The sequence below is a fragment of the Neomonachus schauinslandi genome, chromosome 2 (assembly GCF_002201575.2).
Source record: "Neomonachus schauinslandi chromosome 2, ASM220157v2, whole genome shotgun sequence".
Classification (NCBI taxonomy): domain Eukaryota; kingdom Metazoa; phylum Chordata; class Mammalia; order Carnivora; family Phocidae; genus Neomonachus; species Neomonachus schauinslandi.
The window spans coordinates 116,340,561-116,363,630 of record NC_058404.1 but is presented as its reverse complement, the minus strand read 5'-3'; the positions used below and the strand labels follow the sequence as shown (position 1 = coordinate 116,363,630).

Here is a 23,070-nt window from a genome sequence, read left to right as displayed (position 1 = left end):
TTCTGGTATTGACAGTAATATAAAATAGATAATGGAAAGAAACAAGAATCCAGAACAGATCCAGAAATAGATACAGGAGATAGCTCTCTCTATATATCTACCTACCTCTGTCTCTGTTTTTCTTTCTTCAGTAGGAAAAGGATGAATTATTTGATAAATAGAGAAAATATAATTGGTTACACATCTGGAAGGAAATGAAACTAAAAGTGTATCTTGTATCATGTACATAGAAATATATGAGTATAAGAAAATTCACAAATTTTGTTTGGCAGAAGTTCTCATAAAGTTAAGGGATAAATAATAGAATTAAAAAAAAAAAACATAAAAGACAGATGGAAGACTAATATCTATAGTATACATAGAACTCTTCTATTTTGCCAAGCAGGGAGTGTTAAAAAAATATTCAATGACACTTGTTAAAGATGGTAAGGCAGACTTTATTCAGGACCATCAAGATAGGTATAAGGACTACTGCAGAGATTGGGCTCAACTCCCAGTGTAGCATAGGGAAGGGAGAATTTACAGCCAAGGAGCAGGGTGGGGATCAGGGTCACTTGGGTTGGTGGAGAATTAGCAACCTGATCAGATATTGAGAGTGAGAGGGTTCTGGTTAAACTGACCTGCCAGAGTTCTTGCTGAGACCAGATTTTACAAGGAAGTGCACAGGTGGGGCTAGGAGAAGTTTAAGCCTTAAAAAGTGTTGGTCAAGCAAAGAATCATGTAAGAAGTAATCCAGTAGAAAATTGATAAAAAGGACAAAGAATGTAAAGAGGCAAGTCATAGAAGAGTAAATCTAAATGAGCAACATGCTTATAGAGATACTCCCAATAGTAGTCTGGGAAATGCAAATTAATGTAACATGATTTTACATTTATCAAATGGGTGTTAGTAGGTATTTTAGATGATAACACTGATTGATGACAAGAATATAGGGAAAGAGTACTCAAACAGTGGTGAAAAAATTTCTTACAATATGAAAAGAAATTGGGTAAGATATATGGAACTTAAATTGTATGTACACTTCAACCCAGAAACTCCACTCTTAGGAATATAACTTACAGGAAAAAAGTCAATATTATATAAAAATACATATACAGGAATAGTTGTTGAAGCATGACTTTGGGTGGCAGAAAACTGGAATGCACATCAATAGAGAAGTAGTTGCACAGACTGTTACAAATACACTGAAGTGTTAAAAGGGGTGAATTTAAGTTACATTTTAGAGTTGAAGGAATTTTAATGAGGTGGTATTAAGTGAAAAAAAAGATGCTGTAAAGAGTATAATATGAAAAAATTTTTTTTAAAAAAAAACAGAAGTCAGGGCACCTGGGTGGCTTAGTTGATTAAGCATCCAGCTCTTGATTTCAGCTCAGGTCATGATCTCAAGGTCATAGGACTGAGCCCTGCATTAGGCTCTGCGCTGAGTGTGGAACCTGTTTAAGATTCTCTCTCTCTCTGCCCTTTCCCTCCCCACCTCAAAAATAAGTTAAATAAATAAATAAAAATAAAAAGACAAAAGTCCTCCATATGCTTATATGTATATGTGTACTCTGTGTGTGTGATTACTTGGACATGCAGAAAATAGGAATGGTGCATATCATGCTCTTTGTTGACATAAGCTCCATCTAATTGGCTGATGTGCATGAGGAGAAGGAGAGATGGAAGAGGAGAGAGGTAATGGCGAACCAAAAAAGCAAAATACAAGACTACTAAAAGAAAGTAAAATATGTTATATGATCACATTTAGGGAGTTATGTATATATACATATATATGCAAATCTAAAATAATTGAAGGAAGAACATCACAGAAGTCTTCCTCTTTGAAACTGGAGGCACCTTCCCTCTATTAATTTTTAACACCATGCCAACCTCAAAGATCTTGAACCCTTAATGTTCTGTACAACCTATCTTTCCTGAAACTAGTATTTTTTTTTATTTTTATTTTTTAAAGATTTTATTTATTTATTTGAGAGAGAGAGAATGAGAGAAAGCACATGAGAGGGGGGAGGGTCAGAGGGAGAAGCAGACTCCCTGCCGAGCAGGGAGCCCGATGCGGGACTCGATCCCGGGACTCCAGGATCACGACCCGAGCCGAAGGCAGTCGCCTAACCAACTGAGCCACCCAGGCGCCCCTCCTGAAACTAGTATTAATGTTCTAGAAGAGTTAGCTGACATCACATGAATGAAGAATATGAAGGACTTAAAATGTGAATTTTCCCCTCTCTTCACCACTTACTTCAGTTTCAGCTTCTCAGCCTCAAATCTCTTTTTCTGGGGGCGCTTGGGTGGCTCAGTTGGTTAAGCGTCTGCCTTTGGCTCAGGTCATGATCTCAGGGTCCTGGGATCGAGCCCCACATCCGGCTCCCTGCTCAGCGGGGAGCCTGCTTCTTTCTCTGCCTCTGCTTCTCTTCCCCAGCTTGTGCTCACTCTCTCAAATAAATAAATAAATAAATCTAAAAATATATATATATATATATATTTTTTTTTTCTGTCACCAAGTGGCCAACCCCTAGGGAAGTGTCAATGCCCATTTAGTTCTTAAATCAGCTCCTTTGTTGAAGCTCTCACTTTACAGTCCTGGACCCATGATAGAAGGGCCCCTGAAGAGAAATAGAGAGAGACATTATTTCAAGTTGGAATTTGAATTACACTTTCCCATAGAAGCATTTTGTAAATTTTGGTTCTAGGCTTTCTAATACCGTTTGTGCTAGAGTTCAGGTAAAATTAAGCACTAAGTAGGTTTTTGAGGCCTTTCCTGGGAGAATAATCACCAGCTATAATCTTATTTCTAATAGGAAATACAGTGTATTGCACACTTAAAAAATATGAAACCAAGCTGTTGGTAAATTAGGAACTATCTTAGTGAAAGAATTTTATAAATTATAAAGCTCATGTACAAATGTTGAACATAAGGGTGATCCAGTTTTGATTTGGTGGTAGTCTTGGCAGTTATGATTGACGAGAATTATTTTCCTTCAATCCTCACTGCTGCCTTTGAGACCATCCTGGAGCTCTCTCCTAAGCCAAAGTGACTAACCTTATAAGGTAGAGAAGCCTCCTCTTCAGTCAAGGCTTTATTCATTTTGGGTTATTACAGTTATTACCCTTGTTTCTGCTGCAGGGCTAGGCTCTGAATTTTTACCTACATTTCCAACCCTAAATAGGAACCACAGGTCATAAGAAGGTGGAAAAGAAAGTTAACATTTATTGAGCATCTAACTGTGAGCCAAGTTGTTTAATCATTATAGTAACTATCAAGTAGATATTCCAAATGAGGATTTCACAGGATTAAATAATTTTCCTTGTCTAGCATCAAGTAAGTAGTGGAGCTAGTTTTTAAAATATAGGTAATAATTTTTCATTTTAACTTTTATTTAAATATAACAGATATACTAAACAGTTTATGAATCAGAAGTGTTCGTTGTTGAATTTTCACAAAGTGAAAACTCTGAAACCAGCCTCCAGGTCAAAAAAATGAAACATTACCAGAATCTCAGAAGCTGCCCAGTGCATGCTTGTTATCCTCTCCCCAAGAGTGACCACTCCTGATTTCTAACACTTCTAACATCAGAGTAGTTTATATTATATCAGTTTTGACTGTTTTTGAACTTTATATAAATGGGATCATACAACATATGATTTGACTATTTTATGTCTGGCTTCTTTCAACTTTCTGTTTGGGCAGTTCATTGATATTGTTACATGCAGTTGTAGTTTGCTCATTCTCATTACTGTGTAATACTCCGTTGTGTGAATATACCTCAATTTGCTTATGCATTTTACTATTAATGGACATTTGGATAATTTCCAATAGCTAATTAGCTATTATGAGTAGTACTGCTATGAGCATTCTTGTACACACATATATTTTAGTGCACAAATGTACACCTTTCTGCTGAATGTATACTTAGGAGGGCAATCGCTGTGTCACAGGATTTGTATTAGGAGTCTTGATTACTTTATATTTTTCTTAACTGCCAAACAGTTGTCCAAAAGTGGTTATACCAATGTACACTCTCCCCAGCCGCCTATGGGAGTTCTGAGAGTCCTCTCATCCATTCTAACAGAGGCATTTTTTTTTTTAAAGATTTTTATTTTTATTTATTTGACTGAGAGACAGTGAGAGAGGGAACACAAGCACGGGGAGTAGGAGAGGGAGAAGCAGCTTCTCGCCGAGTAGGGAGCCCAATGCGGGGCTCGATCCCAGGACCCGGGGATCACGACCTGAGCCGAAGGCAGACGCTTAATGACTGAGCCACCCAGGTGCCCCTAACAGAGGCATTTGGAAACAAGGTTTCTGACTCTAAAATCCAATGTCATTATGTTACTTTAAATTTTATTTAAAGGTAAGAACTTGGTAACAGTTTTCTTTTATGAATTCCATGATTCTTTCTAAGATTTTTATTCTTTGTTCATTAAGTGAGTTTCCTTTTTTATACTGGAAAATATATCTGTGCTGAATAGAATTTAGCAGGGTTAGCAGTGTATCGGAGGCCTCATGCAAATATTTATCTTCACTGAACCCAGCCTCTTCTATTTTCTCTGCATGGGTGAAAAGAATGGCAGTGTAATTCTTCCAAGCATGTCCCAGAAGTTCCTGAAAGAAAGAAGTTAAATGGCTATTTGCCTTGGCCTATATTCCTCAAACACAAGCAAAGGAGTGGTCCAACATAGACAGTCAACAGATCTGGATGTCATTATGTTACTAAAAGCTGATATATGTAATGGGAAGTGAAGACGGGGTCAAATAATGTAAGTAAATGGAGAAAGATGGGTGGATTTTGTAAAAAAAAAAAAAAAAAAAAGGGAGGGGGCTGTATTTCTACATTTTATTTTGCTCTTATAATTTATAAATTATAAGAGCAAAATTCAGAACTGTATATTATTAATGCTGCATATGATACAATTTCATTTACAACATTCAGCAATAATTTATATTTACCTGCCAACCTGAAGCTGTTAGAACCACAATTCCTTTAAGTCAAAGGACTTTGGCCAAGGGAATTGTCATATCTTTTTTTATAGGAATGTTTGTTATTATCATAACTAAAAGTATCCTCTGAGGATTTATAATTACATAATCTGGTTACAATCTATTGATTAATCAGATGACATGTAATGGAAAAGTTAAGATCAAACTACATTTAGTGATTTGGAACAACTACAAAATACCACTGTGATTTGCATCCTCTTCACGTGCCTAGAATCAAGCCCAGTTTATCAGATGACTTCCTCTAATGTGGTTGAAAAACATCAAAGACTGGTATTCCTTTGGTTAGTAATATGTGGAAGTTGGTTATGGAATAATGTCTTTTTTGATTAGTGAAAATAAGCTGATATAAAATGGAAGTGACAGGATGTGGCAAATTGTTCACACAATATGAAAGGTGTCTAGAAATAACCATTTAACATTTTTAATATTTCAAAAGTTATATGAAATCATGACATTGTGAAAGTAAAATGACATTCCCTTCATTCCAAATATTCTCGTTACCATTATATTTTCAAAGGTGCTACTGGTTTATAATAGCAAACTTGGAATTTAGACCCTCACCATCATCTCAGATAGAAGGTTTAAAGTATTACTTATTTCTGAGTCCTCAGAAAAATATAAAATACTTAGGAATAAATATAACAAGAAATATCCAGGACCTCTAGTAATCAGAAGAAAGAAAGAAGAAAGAACAACTAATATTTAGTGCTAGGTATTGCTGGGCACTTTACAGGCTTTATCTTTTTGAAATTCAACATAATGCTTTGTGGGAGATAGTATCAGTACAAACTCTGGTTTAAAAAAATCTTAAAAAATTGAAAGACAGTTTGGGAAACTATTTTCAATGTATATAACAAATGTGGGATTGGTATTTATAAGACTGAAAAACTGAAAATGAAAGGAAGAGAGAAAGGGAGAGAGATGAAGGAAGGAAGAATCAAGACATGTAAATAATATGGAAATATGGCAACTGTGGGACAATATATTTAAACTTAAACATCTCGAGACCATGGTTACCAATTATAATTCCTAATATAGTTTGTCATTTATCAGAGCTATGTATTTACATATTTATCTCTGTACCTTGACCATGAGCTTTTGGAAGGCAGAGTCTGTCTTCCTATATCAATCGAAGCCTCTAGCACATTGTAAACTCTGAGTAGAAATTGGTTGGATTAATCTGTAATTTGGACCCTCACCATCATCTCATACAGAAGGTTTAGGGTTTTATTTATTTGTTTTGAGTCTTCGGTTTTGAAGTTTAATCTTTGGGACACAAAATTTACCTTCCTATAAAATTTCTCTTTTGTTCTATAGTTCATTCTCATGGATTTGCATGTAGTCTGCACTTTCTCTTTTGCATTCAGAAAGACTCTCTCAATGAGTAAGTCCAAAATTTTTCCTCATATCTGTTTAAAATTTGTCTACACCATAGAATAATTGTATATTTCTGATTCTCCTAAAAGTGCCCTGCCTGAAGAAAATCTGAACTGAAGTTTCAAGATCAGTACATTAAATGAATAATTATTTTTAACAGATTCTAAACTTTACAAAAGAATTTTTAAAAAGGTACTTTAATTGGTATATTCTTATGTGCCGTCAAAACACAAATTAGCAAAATTTAAATTAACCCAACTTTTAAAGACGATAGCTCTTTGTAAATCTAAGTATATGTGTAATGTCAACATCACATTTTAGGTAATAGTGACATAGCAAAATTTGTCATGCTCAGCATGTTGTAACATATTTCTTGTGAGAGAAGATCAGAGAGTCACAAAATAAAGTGGTGTTATGGTTTGAATTGTGTACCCCCTCCAACTCATATGTTGAAATCCTAACTTCTAGTACCTCAGAATGTGACTTTATTTGGCAATAGGGTTGTTGCCAATGTAATTAGTCAAGTTAAGGCCACTAATGCAATACGATTGGTGTCCTTATAAAACAGAGAATTATGGACAAAGATATGAATACAGAGAAAAATGCCATGTAAAGATAAAGACAGTCATCCATAAGCCAAGGACAGAACCCTTGGATAAAGTCTTCACTTACAGCCCACGGAAGGAACTAATCCTGCTAATGTTCATTTCAGATTCCTAGCCTCTGAAAGTGAGGGGTAATAAATTTGTGTTGCTTACAAGCCATCCAGGTAGTGAACCTTGTTCTGGCAGCCTAGCAAATTAATACAAATAGTTGAAAAATTAATGAAGTGCTAAATAGATCTATTTTCTGGGAATAAAAAGATTCCTGGGTTATGTGCATCAGAACCACTTGAGATGCTTGCTACAAATGTGTCAGAATCTTTAGGGATGGAACCTGGGAATTTGAATTTTAAAAAGAATTCCAGGTGATTTATTCCTCCTGCAAATATTTATTGAGGGTTACTTTGTTCCAGGGACACAGTGGACCGTGACATACACTTTTCTGCTTATGTCTAGTGGAGATTCTTTTGTACTAACTTAGAACTGAGGAAGAGGGGCAGACAGGAAAGAAAATACTTTCCATTTGTTGTAATTGCAGGTGTTGTGATAGAAAATATATTGGTGCTATAGAGGCAGACATTTGGCCCAGTTTGGGGTGGGGGTGGAAAGTGAGGTAAAGGGAGGAGTCAGGAGAAGTTTCTAGCATGTGATGATGCCTTGAGCATAGGAATCAACAAGAGAGTCATGGGGCAGTGAAGACATACCAAGTAAAGAGAGTGATTGAGCCTTATTGGGGATTGTGTAGTATTGGGACTTTACTTCTATATAGTTATTGATCCTTGAACATTCTTGTCTCTGAAAATTTCTGAAATTTAGAGTTAGTTCTGATATTCACCCAGTACATTATTAATGTGTTTATTTTGATTGTCATAATATTGAAATGTGTGTTACAAGTTAATAAATAGACACTACCCTTAACCTCTTGAGGGCTACCCCCAGGTCTACCCCATGGGTTTTGGTTGATGCATGAACCACATTTGTCATTAAATATTTTTAAAACATCACCATAATAAAAATTCATGCTAAATAAACTGTTTGGTCCAAGCGATCCCTTCCTGAGTTATATATTATAATAGAATTCTTCTTTTGCTAGGTTAGTACTTATTGCATTCAATGGTATAACTTTCACAGTATGTCTTTAGTTCCTGGTTTTCTGGGTTGTAACATTAACACATTCCCTTTTTGTCTCCATCAGACATTTCCTATACTTTAAACTGTAATAACATTCGGGAAAAATGAGTTAAATCACCTAAGGAAAATAGATTTGTAAGCTCGGCACTACTTACAAGTCCATGTGTTCAGCCACTGGGAAGTTTTTACATGTTGATAATTATTTATGAAAGGATGCTCATGTCCTAAACTGTGAGGGAAATTGCACTTTTGAATTACTGCCAGAAATAGAAGAGAATGGTTGATTTAGCTTATAATCTTTAGATTGATTTTTGGCCAGAAAATAGTTGACTATTTGAAAATAGTGTCACTTGGTGTATAGTCATCATGTTAGTGGCCAAACGTGTTCTCTATGGACCCAGAGAAAGAATAATCACAGTTGATTGATACCTCACATAAAAATCCAAGAGTAAGATAAGTTAATGTAAGTTATCTGGTGTTAATAATTTAAATATAGTACTAAGCTAGATGGAAATTTTACAATCAATCACGAATTGTTTGGTTTCAGAGTGCTAATGGGTATGAGTCCATCTAGTCCTTTTGGGACAGCTCGTTAGGATATAAACTTTGTTTTCCAGGAATTATGTTCATTTTCCCAGGACCTCACCAGCCCTGCCCCATTTGTTTGTGGTTGATGAAATCATAGCATCTGGACTTTTTAGGGGGAATTTTTTAAAAAGCCAACTATTACATCAACTGAGAAAAAAAATTATCATGGAACAGGAGGACAATAAGGACCATTCTTTATATTTCAGACTATTCCTTTACTCTCATCCCACTTAAAGCACCACATTTCCTTCTCCAAGAGCTGAATGATAAGACCTTGTTAGATCAGATTCAGTGAATATTCAGCCTTACAGATCTTCTGTCCAAATTGCCTTATTTTACAGAAGGGGATATCGTGACATGTGATGTTAAATGGCCAAAGCCGCACAGCTGATTGTTGGCAGGCCTGGGCCTATAACAGAGGTCCCCTACCTGCCCGGACATGTCCTTCCCACTAAATTGGAGCTTCTCACTTTAACCTTTACTAAACCAGTGAATTTTCTTCCCAGATTTTTTTTCTAAATTAATAGGGAAGTTCTTATACATCAGGGCTGTGTAAATTTGATTTCACTCTGATTTTCTTCTGAAGCCTATCAAGATAATCCTGAAGAAGGTTACAAATAATATGTCCTAATTTTAGCATAAGACAAAACTAACAATAAAATTATAATGGCCATAGCTGACATTTAGTGTACACTCGTCTTGTGCTAGTGCCTGAGTTAATTTACTGTTATGTTATTATGAAATTAGTCCTGAAAATAACCCAGTCAAGTAGACACTATTATTTTTCCCAATTTACCAATGAAGAGATTGAAATTTAGAGAAGCTGCTTGCCCAAGGTCATAAAGCAAATAAGTAACTAAGTAGGAGCTTGAACACAAGTATAACTTACTCTAGAGCCCATGCTCTTAACCTCTATAATAGATTGCTCATGTCTAGTAATTCGTTTGAATACTCATCACAATTTGCATAGTGTGCAAATTGTTAACAATGATAGTAGCTTTCTGTGAATCTACTATTAGTCAGGCACAATGCACAATCCCATTACATTCATTAAACATAACCCTTAAAACTCTTCAACATAGGTAAAATTATTCTCATTTTATGAGGAACTGAAGCCAAGAAACTCATAGTAACATTTATAGGCTTATTTTTCAACTAAATTCTATCCAACAACTAAGCCCATTATCTTCATTAAGTATTTTCAGGCCATGCATTGGCCTTTCTGAGCCTTTTGTATACACACCCACCTATAACATCAATATTTGAGTTGTTCATTCTAAATAAAAAATATCTCCTTGAAGCCTGATTATGTACAGAAATAATACATGGTACCATGATAGTGGAAAGAATTTGGACTTAAGTCAATTCCTGGATTCAGTTCCTAGTGCAGTTTGGCGGCTTGCTAGCACTTTTCTTAAGGTGACTTTATTCTGTCTTCTTTTATTCACTATTTGTGGATTTTTAAGTAACATTCAAATGATATTCAGATAATATTTAGATGAATCATGCCCTTTATTTCCCAATTTTGGGAAGATGACTCACTGACATCTCCACCATTTTGCTGTAAATTATGAAGGCCTAACATAAATAAAGAAAAAAGGATCATTTGGGGAAATGTTTCATTTGTCATAGCTGGCAGCCTATAACCCCTCTAAAAAATATTAGAGCACAAATTAAAAGAGATATTTAAAGAGACCATAGGGAGGTACAGGAAAAAAGAGGTCACTTCTCCGGCATTGGCTTTGTAGGTTCCTTCCATGGCAGGTACGAGTGCCCCCAGAAAGGAGGAAAGGAAAAGGGAGAAGGCAGATATTCCATTCCCCATTTTGCATAAGCCAGGAAGAAAAAGAAATCCAGGGTGTGTCTGGAACCAGAGGACCTTAACAACTCCTTGCTCTTCCTAACAGCTGTTGGTCCTGTTGAATATTCAGACATTCTGCAGCTGCTTCCAATCTGTGAGCACATCCAGATGGCTGCCACCAGTAACTGAAGCACCTTCAGGAAGAAGGTCATAAACAGCCAGCTTGTGCATAGGCGATCTTCAACCAGAAATTATGATAGAAGCCCAGAATAGGACTGCAGTGCCTCTCAGGGGTCATGGGCCCCTCTGAAGCTTACTAAATCTTGGCTGCTGAGTTTTCCTGGGAGGGAAAAGATATTTATTTAGAAAAAAAAATTCTGGATCTGAGCTTTACTCTAGCCCATCTCCTCTCTGCCTTTAAGTCATGAACTGAACACTGAATTAAGAAGGCAGTGCTAAGAGAAGGTGGCTGTATGCCAGCTACCTTTTAAAAAGATCAGAGACATGTATGAATCAAATTCACTTGTATAAAAAAATTAGGGGATTAAAATAGAGTTCTATATCCTAAAACTGGAAAAAAAATCTATTTTTAAAATGTATGTCTTGTATTTTTTATTTTTTTAAAAAGATTTTTTATTTATTTATTTGGCAGAGAGAGCACAAGAAGGGGGAGCGGCAGGCAGAGGGAAAGGGAGAAGTAGACTCCCCACTGAGCAGTGAGCCTGATGCGGGGCTCAACCCCAGGACCCTGGGATCATAACCTGAGCCGAAGGCAGAAACTTAACCGACTGAGCCACCCAGGCGCCCCTAGAATGTATGTCTTTTAAAATACCCTTTTCAGCTAAGCATAGGACCACCATAGAGAAAAATTTAGAGACATGTGGAGAGAGATTAGTTTTTGAGAAATATTTGTACATTTACTGAATTTACTGAGTTATATCCATCTGTACCTTCAACTAAATGTTTATTTAATAGCAGCTTTAAATGAACTTTAAAACTTACTTAAAAAATTACACTGATGGAATGGCAACAGGTTTTCCCCCACTTGATTTCTACCAGAAATATTGTTTGAAATGCAGGCTTTAATAGTTTAGGGGAGGTTTGTGGGCTTTCTTAGATTCCACATTGTTTCTTAATTGCAATCATCTTCTCTTCTTTACTTTTGCACAGCATGTCCTTGACTTTTCAGGAGTTGGATGATGAGGAATATTTTTTATACTCTTGTCACCCTAATTTTTTCTGCTAGTTTGTTGTGATTTCACATATGGCTTTTTTTTTTTTTTTCATTTTTAAAAACATGCACAGTTACTGAAAAAAAAGTGTGTCTGTCATTTAGAACAATCTTATGCCTTTACTAGTTAAAGGGAAAAAATATTTCTCTGAATCTAAGTATACTATCTTTCTAAGTATAACAGATCCTATATCGATGTGATCAGAAATTGGGCCAAAAGAAGAGTAGCATTTATACAAATTCTTGAATGAAAAATGTCTGCTTTCTATTCTCCCTGTAGTTTACCTATGGAGCTTCTAGTAATGATGAGTTCTCTTATCTCGGTGACTTAATGAGGCTACTGAGTAATACTAGTCAAGTCCAGCAGTTAAATTTAGGTGGCTCCAGACTAGAGAATCAAGAGATTGAGTAGAATGGAGCAGCTCAATGAGCAGTTTCCAGGAATTGTTGGTTATAGATGGACCTGGTTCATATATGTGTGTACCATATGTAAGTATTACTCCCTCCATCTCCTAGTTATAGCCGTACTCAGAACCCCTCCCCATTCCAAGGTCCTTACCTAGACTGGCTGACAAGCTTCCAACTTAGTGACTTCTAATAAATGAACAAACAAACATGGATGGACCACTTGGCAAAGGTGGCATATGTTATTCATGTTCACATTGAGGTCCCTGTGGTCTTTTCTTGGCCACAGTGGATCAGTTGCTGACCCTACAGATGATGAGGCACTCAGAGCATCTGAAATTCCTGATTTCTTTCCTATAAATAAAGCATAGTTCACCATGATGTAAGTCACAGTGAAACCTGCTTTCCCCCAGGCTACATTATACTACTTTGGCACTTAACGCATTGTCTTTACTTGTTTATTTGTCTCTTCTACACTGTTAAGTTTTTTGAGGACAGGGCTCATATATTGTTCACCAATCATTAAGCTCTGTGTAAGTACCTGATACAGTTTTCAATGACTGAATCAGTGAATGAACACACATTTGTTGCAAGTTTTAGTAGTTCTTAAACTTTGCCATTTTTAAAAAAAATATATGGAAAATTTATGCAAATGCGGGTATGCAGGTTCTACTCTTGAAATTCTGTTTCAGTAGGGCTTAGATGAATATGCATTTTTAACAACAGCTCAGTTGATTCTGAAGCAGATAGTCTGGAGGCCACATTTACAAACTCATTCAGGGGTTAGTTAACCTCTGAAGTCTAGCATCTTATTTGGGGGTGGGAGGGTTTGTCTGTGACATAGTTGTAAAATGACTAACTGAATTCCTCTAAAGGAAATTGTAAAAATGACTCTTGATAGGAAAAATCAAGTAATTTTTACCATTTCTATTTGACCAACACTTGTTTTAAACTTGCTCTAACCTACTCTTTTGAGCATATTGTCATAGGATAATGTCCTCCAAATACAAATAATGGCATTAGTGTAATTGCCTTTTTGTATTACCTGAATCATCTGGACTGAGGAAGATGCTTCCTGTCCGCAGAGAGGCACGTCTGCTCTCTGGACCAGCAGCGCAAGATGGAGACCCTCTTGCCCGAAGTGATGTGCCAGGGCCTCCTTGACCTCCTGTTTCACATGCTCCTGTTTCAACCTGCTGTGTGGATAACCAGGAGTGTCCAACACCTGGATCTGCAGGGTTATCTCTTGCCCTCCTCGACGCATGAAGCCACAGAGGTGACAACTGCGGCCTAGACAACAATCTTTGGTTACAGAACATGGAGAAAAGCTGCTGTGGAAGTCTGTGCTTCCCAGAAGAATGTTCCCAGCAGAACTTTTTCCACTCTGAGTCATGCCAAAGAGGGCCAAGTTGATGATCATGTTGTTGGAGTCTGTCATGTCTGTGGGTAAACAAAGGTTCAGCATAAGCAGTTAGGCTTCTATGTTCACCCAATGTAAGGCTTTTTACGTGGCCTGGAGCACTGCTGGTACTACTTTTGGCTTACTTACCCCTCATTCATAGTGCCTAAAGCATGGAGGAGTGCTCCACTAAAGTGGAGACACCCCAGTGACAGTGGGAAGATTGAAATAATATTGGTAGTTTGCAGTGGGAGAGGAGAGAAAAGTCAAATATAGATAAGGAAGAGATGAGGAAGCAATAATTGCAGGAAAATGAGGGGAAGAAAAACCAAATTACATGAAGATAATGTAAACCATCTTTAGGAGGAATATGTTAACTCATCAATGTGGCAGGTGAGTCGGTTTAGCAATGGGTGCTGAGTTTTCTGAGTTCATTAAAAATACTAGCAGCAGTATTTGAAAATCAATCACTCTTGGAGGAGAAGAAGGAACAGAAGAGTGGAAGAAATGGATCTTTCTGGCATGTTAAATAACATCGCCTACTTCCCCACCTCCCCACCCCTGGAATACACAAGTGGCATCTGCAAAAAATTATCTTTCCTGACTTCCTGAATGTTTGTCTCCTGTGAAACATGAATACTGTTAAAGAAGATTTCTGTTTTTGTTTACTATTTTTTTACAACCAGGCAACATTCTGATGAAAATGAGAACTGCTTGTAATTTTTGTTCTGAAATAATTAATAAATCATTTTCATGGTCTACCATGGTAACTTATTGGCTTTTGAATAAAGGAAGTAAAGCCCAACACATTGTGTAACTCAGTTAGGAGGGAGGAGAATCTTGGGAGAATCTATTCCATTTACAGCACCCCTAAAATGGAGGTAATCTTTTGTGTAGAACATAAGCATTTTAAGGTCATTGATCATTTTCATTAGATCAGTACAACAGAGCTACAGGCCAGTTGCCAAATGAACTCAACCTGCTGATTCAGAAGTAAGGACATTTAATTAAAATTGCATATTTACTATTTTTGCTTATAACTTGTACTTCTATTATTCAGTTTTATGTACCTCTGGCCTTTCTTGTCCTCTATTGCCCCTCACCCCAAACTCCCTAGACTCTACTATGAACATTTTGAAGGAACCTCACACACTCACACAAAAGACACTCATTTTTGGAGCCCCTCAAGGTGACCCCAGTTTACCCAGCTCATTCAGCTGTGTTGGCTGAGCCACAGTCACTCAGATTTCTTTTTACTCCTGAATCAAATGAGTAATTAAAAAAATAATAATTATTATAGAATCCCAATATACTCGCTGTATGTCACCTACCTTTTCCAATCTTAAAAATACTTTTTCCACAAAGACTTCCCTGGAGCCGGTACAGTTGTTCTTTGGTATGAACTTTAACCTTCTGACAGTGTTACCGTACCATTCTGGGACTGATACTGTACGTATTTTATTTAGTTAATCTATGACCAGAATCCTCCCCATAAATGGTTAGTTGTCTTTCTCTAATCAGCACTGACTTTTTTTTTTGTCATCTGACAGGCTGGTCATTTCAACAGATACTTCCTGAAACTTTATTTCCAAGATTAAATTCTTTGTTTTAGGGCATCTCTATTAGGTAACAGCTTATCTACAGCATAAAGATGCAAGATTGACAACTATTAAACACAAACTAGATTCAAAAGCAATGGTTATTTTTTTTTTTCCATTGTAAATGATGGAATGTTCCTCATTGATACTACTTCATCAAAAGTTTCAACAAATAGATATGCAATATACATGCAATCAATAGATATTGAGGTCATAACAGTATTTAGTTCATAAATTCAAAAATTCTATAAGAAAATGCTTGGCTATTTCCATGGAATTGAAATTATCTTATCCTAACTGATGTAATCACTAGCATGCTCATATCTGCACATGTAGTTCCTGTATCAATTAATGATAGCATATTTCAGAAAAGGAGTACAACCAACTGTAAATTGAGGCCAAATACATTTTGCTTAAAATCGGGTTTCATTTTGTTATTGAAAGCTTTAATTTTTTCTCTATATAACCCCTACTTCTCCAACTACCTTTTCAGTGTGTAAGATGTAGAAACCTTAATATGGTTATATTCTGATTCATCTTCTCTTATACCTCTCAAAAAGTCTGTGAAGTATGTATTTCTTTGTGAAGGAATCTTGGAGACATCTGGAATGCCTTATGACTTCATGGGCAGAAAGTTAAAAAGTCTTCCTGTGTGGATATAACAAGGAAAACATGAACCGTTTTCATTCATCTGACAAGCACATTTGGCGTTCTTGAATGGAGCAGAAAGAACCTCCCCCAGGTGGCAGTAGTAGCCTGTTTCCTAAGAAGTGATTTTGAACTAGAATTTATTTGCATTTTCTTCCTCAAACCATAAACACATTCTTCAAATAGGCAACCTACATCAACACATACTAATTGTGTGGGAGATTTTTGAGTAAAGGTAAAATGAAGCCATCTTTCCTATGTTCCACATAAAATGTGACAGATGTAGAAGGTTCTTCTTAGTTTTCCGCTTTGCATTATAATTTAAATCATTTGCTGAATGCAGCAGTTGACAGTTTAACAAATAAGGTTCAGAGTTCATATGTGTGATTAAAAGTTCCAATGAGGCTTCAAAATTTAAAAATAATTTCCAACAGGTTTAATGGTGGTTTTAAATCTAAGTCAATTTAGAGATTACATAGAAGGGTAATGTATTGTTATTAGATGTTAAATAATTGATTTTAATTCTTTTTGGATCAGAGTGAAAAAACAACTTGAAAAATTACCTTCACTCTTTACAGAAACTTGGCTAAATATAATGTAGGTGGAATAAAACTGTATTACTTTAATGGCTGGCTCCGGGGTTTCTCTGAGGAAGGAAATTCTTTGAGAAAATAGTTCGATTAGCTACTTGAAGTAGAAAAGGGGATCCTGATAACATAAGTCAAACTCACAAAAAACTGATTGCCAAACTGCTGGGAATGGGGGAAGAGCCAAGAAGAGAGTAGAGAAGATCAGGGTATATCAAGAATGGATGGAGGGAGGGGGAGAGAGAGAGAGAGAGAAGGGGAAAGGAGAAGGAGGTAGTGGGGGACATTAGAACATGGCAGGAATCTGGATTTCCCACTTGTGCAAATGGCTAAAGGACTATGTTAGAGCAGAGATAGCTAATGTTCAATTTTAAGTTCTTTGCATTTCTGGGATATAAAGTAAGCTGCGTTCATGATTACTTTGTATGAAGGTGGATTTTTGTTTTTGTTTTGTTTTTGGTTGTTGTTAGCATTTTACTTTATTTTATTTTGTTTTGATGGAAATTAATGGAGAAACCTGAGGTCCACTCTAGGTTAGCACAGGATAAGGACCACAGAAGTTGGAGATTGGAAATGACATCTGAACTGAGGTAATTGAGAAGAGGCAGGAGGTTGAAGCTAGAAGGACACTAGTCCCTAGGAGTTTTCAAGAATCTTAGGAAGGATCTTAGACTTTACACAGTCTCTGAAATGAGATACTATGTTGTAAGGGGAACCCCTGTTGACATGAGTAACAATTAGATTTCAAATTACACACACAAGCAGAGTATTAGTTTGCTAGGACTATCATAGCAAAGTATCATAGACTGAGTGGTTTAAATAACAAAAATTAATTTTCTCACAGTTCTTGAGGCTAGAAGTGTGAGATTAGGGCATCAGCTCCTGAAGCCTCTCTCCTTAGCTTGTCCATGGTCATCTTGTCCCTGTCTCTTCACATGGTCTTTCCTGTGTATGTTTGCACGCAAATTTTTTCTTCTTAAAAGGACACCAGTCATAGTGGCTAAGGGCCCACCATAATGACCTCATTTTAACTTAATTACCTGTCTCCAAATACAGACATATTCTGAGGTACTAGAGGTTAGGATTTTAACATATGAATTTGAGAGAGACATAATTCAGCTCATAATGCACACATACACATATATTAACACTTGTGCATATATGTATACATTATAATTATATAAATTGTACATCTCTATACTCAATAAAATTGTGTCTCTATACTCCATAAAATTGAGGTTTAGTATAAGCAGTGCTTGACTTATGGCAATTTGACTTAACACATACTCTTATTATGGTTGTAAACAAATTCCAATTTTCATTGGCTTGAACTGTGAACACATTGCTTATATGTTATGTCTTTTCATAAAAAGAAGACCCTTAGAGTGATAACCAGAATCTGTAATTATGATGTCTAAATGACCTTAACCTTGGCCAACACTGTTGTAAGTCGAGGGGAGCACTGAGAAGCTGGCTATAGTTGGTGGTAACTTAATTAACTCAGTTTCAGCTGGTCTTAGAATAAGACATCAGATCTTACCGTTCCAAAAATTTCAGAGAACACTGGTCAGCAGTTTATATTTTGAGGACAGTCCTAATTTGAATGCATTTTGAAGTTTCTTGGAGCCATGAAGAATACCCATGTCTGAATAGGAATACCGATGGGAATATGAGAAGGCTTCAGTCCAAACTTGGTTGGTTTCACATTTTAAAGACTGTACCAGTCTCATTCTCACTCAGGAACATTTACGATACTGTTTTTTGTTTGTTTTTTGCTTTCCTCCTGAGTATTTCTGATTGATTCTTTTAAGGATTATAAATGAAATTAGTGTATTTCAAAGCATCTAGGAAATTCAGAATAGAAGAGGGGAAAATAGGGTTATTTAAAACATTTTATTTCCTGGCCTGCATGGGACAGTGGCTCCTCTTGGTAACTGACACAGTAAGCACATTTCTTTTTCCAAATTACCCATGTCCTCCCCCTACTTATTCCTCTTCCTTAAGTAACACTACTGTGATGAGAGGCATTAATGATGGGATTATGTTTAGCATGTGAATGGTGAATGGTGTGGAGGCGAGACTAATTGTTGGCAATTACTTAATCAGCGTATGGTATTCTTTTGCTATGCTACTCCATTCGGTTCTCTAAGATTTACTTATAATTTTAACAACTCTATTAATAGTAAAATTGCTTTATAGATTTCTATTTTTTATCCTATATTTGTTAATTTTTCAGATCAAGAATATACTAACCTCTTGAAACGAATTAGAAAAATCTTTTTCTTTGTGGTACTCTGCAATAATTCCAATACCTTGGCAATTATTGGTTTGAAGAAACTTTCACAAAAACAGTTAGGCCAAGCAGCTTTCTAGAGGTTATTCCAGAATAACTTTAAAAATTTTTGCCATAGTAATTTGACTCTTCTTTTGTCAATTTTGATGATTTTTATGTTTTATATTTTAGCATTGATCCCTCTTCTTGTTCTGTGTTGGCTTATATATTGGATTTGACTTTATATACTTAGTAAATGTTTGCACACATGTGTATGTGTGTGTGCACCTATGTATATGCATTTAACTTTTATACTTTTATAGTTTCAAAAGGATTTCCATTAAAATAAATGAAATTTATAATCTCATACCTTTAGGATATAATGAATGATGTGACTTTTATTAAAATAACTAAACTTTTGGTTACCAGCTTTGAGCCCTTTAGGTTGAAAACTAAGAATCACAGGTATACTCATGTTATCATTTACCATTATAATATAGTAAGTCATCATATAAATATATGTTATTACTGAAAAATGAATGCAACCGTGTAAACAAGAGAAAATTAGTAGGCTTTTTGTTTGTTTTTAAGTTTTTATTTAATCACACTGTGCTCATCACAAGTAGACTCCTTAATCCCCATCACCTATTTTACTCATCCCCCTGCCACCTCCCATCTCACAACCATCAGTTTGTTCTCTAGTTAAGGGTCTGTTTCTTGGTTTGGCTCTCTCTTTCTCTCTCTCTTATTTCCCTTTGCTTGTTGGTTTTGTTCCTTAAATTCCACATGTGTGTGAAATCATATGGTATTTGTCTTTCTTTGACTGACTTATTTCACTTAGCATTATACTCTCTAGCTCCATCCATATTGTTGCAAATGGTAAGATTTCATTCTTTCTTATGGCTGAGTAATATTCCATTATACATACACACACACACACACACTACATCTTCTTTATCCATTCATCAATCGATGGACATTTAGACTGCTTCCGTATCTTGGCTATTGTAAATAACGTTGCAATAAACATAGGAGGAGTGCATGTATTCCTTTGGATTAGTGTTTTTGTATTCTTTAAGTAGATACCCAGTCCTGCGATTGCTGGTCGTAGGGTATTTCTATTTTTAACTTTTTGAAGAACCTCCATGTTGTTTTCCAGAGTGGCTGCACCAGTTTGCATTCCCACCAACAGTGCAAGAGGGCTCCCCTTTCTCCACATCCTCACCAACACCTTTTGTTTCTTGTGTTTTTAATGTTAGCCATTCTGACAGGTGTGAGGTGATATCTCATTGTAGTTTGGATTTGCATTTCCCTGATGAGAAGTGATGTTGAGCATCTTTTCATGTGTCTGTTGACCATCTGTATATCTTCTTTGGAAAAACATCTATTCATGTCTTCTGCCCTTTTTTTTTTAACTGGATTCTTTGGGGGGGGGGGTATGTGTGGAGTTTTATAAGTTCTTTATATATTTTGGATACTGACCTTTTATTGGATATGTCATTTGCAAATATCTTCTCCCATTCAGTGGATTGCCTTTCAGTTTTGTTGATTGTTTCCTTTGCTGCACAGAAGCTTTTTATTTTGATGTAGTTCCAATGTTTATTTTTGCTTTTGTTTCCCTTGACTCAGGGGACCTATCTAGAAAGAAGTTGCAATGACCAATGTAAGAGAAATTGCTGCCTGTGCTCTCTTATAGGATTTGTATGGTTTCAAGTCTCATTTAGGTCTTTTATCCATTTATTTATTTATTTTTGTGTAGGGTGTAAGAAAGTGGTCCAGTTTCATTCTTTTGCATGTTGCTGTCCAGTTTTCCTAATACCATTTGTTGAAGAGACTGTCTTTTTTCCATTGGATATTCTTTCCTGCTTTGTTGAAGATTACTTGACCATATAGTTGTGGGTCCATTTCTGGGTTTTCTGTTCTGTTCCATTGATCTATGTGTCTATTTTTGTGCCAGTACCATACTGTTTTTCTTACTACAGTTTTGTAATATAACTTGAAGTCTGCAATAGTGATGCCTCCAACTTTGCTTTTCTTTATCAAGATTGCTTTGGCTATTTGGGGTCTTTTGTGGTTCCATACAAATTTTAAGATTGTTCTAGTTCTGTGAAAGAAATGCTGTTGGTATTTCGATAGAAATTGCATTAAATGTGTAGATTACTTTGGGTAGTATAGACATTTTAAAATATTTGTACTTCCAATCCATGAGCATAGAATGTCTTTCCATTTCTTTGTGTCATCTTCAATATCTTTTATCAGTATAGTTTTCAGAGCACAGGCCTTTCACCTCTTTGGTTAGGTTTACTCCTAAGTATCTTATCATTTTTGGTACAGTTGTAAATAGGATTGTTTTCTTCATTTCTCTTTCTGCTGTTTCATTATTAGTGTATAGAAATGCAACAGATTTCTATACACTAATTTTGTATCCTGTGACTTTACTGAATTCATTTATCAGTTCTAGCAGTTTTTTGGTGAATCGTTTAGGTTTTCTATATATAGTATCATGTCAGCTGCAAATAGTGGAAGTTTTACTTCTTCCTTGCTGATTTGGATGCCTTTTATTTCTTTTTGTTGTCTGATTTTTTTGTCTGATTTCCATGGCTAGGACTTCCAGTACTATGTTTAATAAAAGTGACGAGAGGGGACATCCTTGTCTTGTTCATGACTTTTGGGGAAAGGCTCTCAGATTTTCCCCATTGAGGATGATGTTAGCTGTGAGTTTTTCATATATGGCCTTTATTATGTTGAGTTATGTTCCCTCTAAACCTACTTTGTTGAGGGTTTTTATCATGATTGGATGTGGTACTTTGTCAAATGCATTTTCTGTGTCTATTGGCATGATCATATGGTTCTTATCCTTTCTCTTATTGATGTGACGTATCATGTTGATTGATTTGTGAATTTTGAATCACCCTTGCAGCCCAGGAATAAATCCCATTTGATCGTGGTGAATGATTTTTTAAATGTATTGTTGGATTCAGTTTGCTAGTATTTTGTTGATGACTTTTGCATTTTTGTTCCTCAGAGATACTGACCTGTAGTTCTCTTTTTTTTTGTGGTGTCTTTATCTGGTTTTGGTATCAAGGTAATGCTGGCCTTATAGAATGAATTTGTAAGTTTTCCTTCCTTTTCTATTTTTTGGAATAGTTTGAGAAGAATAGATATTAACTCTTCCTTAAATGTTTGGTAAAATCCATCTGTGAAGTCATCTGGTCCTGGACTTTTTTTGTTGGGAGTTTTTTGATGACTGATTCAATTTCTTTGCTGGTAATTGGTCTGTTCAAATCTTCTATTTCTTCCTTTTTGCAGGTTATATGTTTCTAGGAATTTATCTGTTCCTTTTAGGTTGTCCAATTTTTGGCATAATTTTTCTTAATATTCTCTTAGAATTGTTTGTATATCTGCGGTGTTTGTTGTTATTTCTCCTCTCTCATTTGTGATTTTATTTATTTAGGTCCTTCCCATTTTTTCTTGGTAAGTCTGGCTAGAGGCTTATCAATTTTATTGATTTTTTTCAAAGAACCAGATCCTGGTTTCATTGATCTGTTCTATTGCTTTTTAGTTTGTATATCATTTATTTCTGCTCTAATCTTTATCATTTCCTTCCTTCTGCTGGTTTTAGGTTTTGTTTGTTTTCTTTTTCAAGCTCCTTTAGGTGTAAGTTTAGATTGCTTACTTGAGACTTTTCTTGCTGCTTGAGGTAAGCCTGTATTGCTATAAACTTCTCTCTTAGAATCGCTTTTGCTGTGTCCCAAAGGTTTTGAACCATTGTCTTTTCATTTTCATTTGTTCCATGTAATTTTTAATTTCTTTTATTTCCTGGTTGACCCATTCATTGTTTAGTAGCATGTTATTTAATCTCCATGTATGTGTGGTCTTTCCAGATTTTTTCTTGTGGTTGACTTCTAGTTTCATAGTGTTGTGGTCAGAAAAGATTCACGGTGGGGTGCCTGGGTGGCACAGTTGGTTAAGCGTCTGACTTGGTCTCAGCTCAGTTCATGATTTCAGGGTTGTGAGATCGAGTCCTGTGTTGGGCTCCACACTCAGTACAGAGTCTGCTTAAGACTCTCTCTCCCTCTCCCTCTGCCCCTTCCCATTACTCTTTCTTTCTCTCTCTCAAATAAATAAATAAAATCATAAAAAAATAGAAAAGAATAGATTCATGGTATGACTTTGTTCTTCTTGAATTTGTTGAGGCCTATTTTGTGGCCTAGTATGTGATCTATTCTGAATAATGTTCATGTGTACTTGAAAAGAATGTGCACTATATTTTAGGATGGAATGTTCTGAATATATCCACCAAATCCATTTGGTCCAGTGTGTCATTCAAAGCCATTGTTTCCTTGTTGATTTTCTGTTTAGATGACCTGTTCATTGATATAGTGGGGTGTTAAAGTCCCCTACTATTATTGTATTATTATCAATTTTTTTCTTTGTT

General features: G+C 35.9%; 2 protein-coding genes across 2 annotated transcripts in view; one reads left to right on the top strand and one right to left on the bottom strand.

Moving 5' to 3' along the window:
• AIMP1 (aminoacyl tRNA synthetase complex interacting multifunctional protein 1) overlaps positions 1–4,576 on the top strand; it is a 49,266-nt gene extending 44,690 nt beyond the window's left edge. Inside the window, exon 8 of the mRNA XM_044912650.1 lies at positions 4,559–4,576. The gene's annotated coding sequence lies outside the window, so the exon portion shown is untranslated. The remainder of the gene's footprint in view (positions 1–4,558) is intronic.
• Positions 4,337–13,566, bottom strand: GIMD1 (GIMAP family P-loop NTPase domain containing 1). Its single transcript, XM_021684516.1, has 2 exons — positions 13,174–13,566; positions 4,337–4,597 (listed from the first exon to the last, which is right to left on the bottom strand). The coding sequence occupies exons 1-2, from the start codon at positions 13,564–13,566 to the stop codon at positions 4,337–4,339; spliced, it is 654 nt and encodes a 217-aa protein (XP_021540191.1).
• Positions 13,567–23,070: the final 9,504 nt, after the last annotated feature.

Excerpts from the sequence above, each read along its gene's own strand:
- GIMD1 (XM_021684516.1), bottom strand. The coding sequence starts at position 13,566 with ATGACAGACTCCAACAACATGATCATCAACTTGGCCCTCTTTGGCATG. Across the intron at positions 4,598-13,173 it reads CCTCAGTCCAGATGATTCAG|GAACTTCTGGGACATGCTTG; the intron begins GTAATACAAAAA and ends TCTTTCTTTCAG.